The 1,351-nt window shown below is 49.0% G+C and overlaps 1 protein-coding gene across 1 annotated transcript in view; it reads left to right on the forward strand.

Annotated features, from left to right (window-relative positions):
• elk1 (ETS transcription factor ELK1) overlaps positions 1-1,351 on the forward strand; it is a gene marked incomplete at its 3' end in the record, with an annotated part of 7,849 nt that overhangs the window by 3,822 nt on the left and 2,676 nt on the right. The window contains exon 2 of the mRNA XM_017404467.3: positions 1,142-1,348. Coding sequence (XP_017259956.2) covers positions 1,142-1,348 — 207 coding nt within the window. The remainder of the gene's footprint in view (positions 1-1,141; positions 1,349-1,351) is intronic.

The following is a 1,351-nucleotide window of genomic DNA, read 5'->3' on the forward strand; positions in this document are numbered from 1 at the left end:
CGATGGTTGATGGGTGCTCTGATGGTTGATGAGCGGTCCGATGGTTGATGGGTGCTCTGATGGTTGATGGGCGCTCCGATGGTTGATGGGCGCTGCGATGGTTGATGGGTGCTCCAATGGTTGATGGGCGCTGCGATGGTTGATGGGCGGTCCGATGGTTACAGATCAGGTCCTGCAGACAGTTTAGCGTTGGATCATCAGCTGCAGATAATCTTCTGACCCCCGGCTGCTAGTTTCAGATCAGCTTTAAGCTGCAGACGGTTTGTTGCTTTAATTAGACAGAAACTTGAGTTTGTTGTGTTCAGGTGTAAATCCCCACTGTTCTCGTTGTGTTTAAGTCCTCCTCAGCCTGAGGATGGAGATAAGCTGCTGCTGGCGCGCGCACACACACACACACACACACACACACACTCGGTCGTCACGTGTTCCTCTGTGGGGACAGATTCATGTTTCCTCTGATCGGATTCAGACAGGAAGTCACGTCTGTTACAGACTGGAAGCGTTCGAACATTTTAAGTCTTATTGCAGGTGACTCTGACCTCAGTCCCGGTGTTGGTTGGGTCAAAGGTCAGATTCATTTTCATGTCTGAACAGATGATGATTCTTTAATGTCCACCTTCTCAGCAGAGTCACGTCCTCCTGAAGACACTAGTCGTGTTTGTTTCAGGTTTCCTCCTCAGAACTGGACTAAATCAAAGATCAGAGTTTAGAGTCCAGAGACTGTCATCTCCTCTAAAACCCTGATCTTATTCTGTCCTCTTCCTGGGATCCTAATGGAGAAGAAACAAAGCAGGACTGAAGTGAACTTTTAGGTGTTTCATCAAAGCTTCAGAGAGTCAAAGTTCTGGGAGCTGCAGCTTTCATCCGTCTGAAAACCAACCTGAGGTTCTAATGTTCCTGTTATTCATGTTGAATAACAGGTTGGAATGTTGCAGAAAGTTGGTCAGATCTTTTTACTCGGGGTGTGTTTTATTCCTTTGTTGTTGTTGTGCATGTTGAAGCTCACCACCTCCGGCTGCGACTGAAAACCTCTGTTAGAACAAGTCTGAAGCTGTGAATTCTGATTGTTGCATCAGAATTAGAACAACAGAACGGTTCTCTGAAGAACATTTGAACACAGGCTGAACATCTGTCCCCTCAGCCATGGACCCGTCCATTACCCTGTGGCAGTTCCTGCTCCACCTCCTGGAGGACCAGCAGCAGCGTCACCTGATCTCCTGGACAGGTGAGGACGGAGAGTTCAAGCTGCTGGACGCCGAGGAGGTCGCTCGCCTGTGGGGGCTCCGCAAGAACAAACACAACATGAACTACGACAAACTGAGCCGGGCGCTCCGATACTACTACGACAAGG

This window comes from Kryptolebias marmoratus, unplaced genomic scaffold (genome assembly GCF_001649575.2).
Source record: "Kryptolebias marmoratus isolate JLee-2015 unplaced genomic scaffold, ASM164957v2 Scaffold62, whole genome shotgun sequence".
In the NCBI taxonomy this organism is placed as follows: domain Eukaryota; kingdom Metazoa; phylum Chordata; class Actinopteri; order Cyprinodontiformes; family Rivulidae; genus Kryptolebias; species Kryptolebias marmoratus.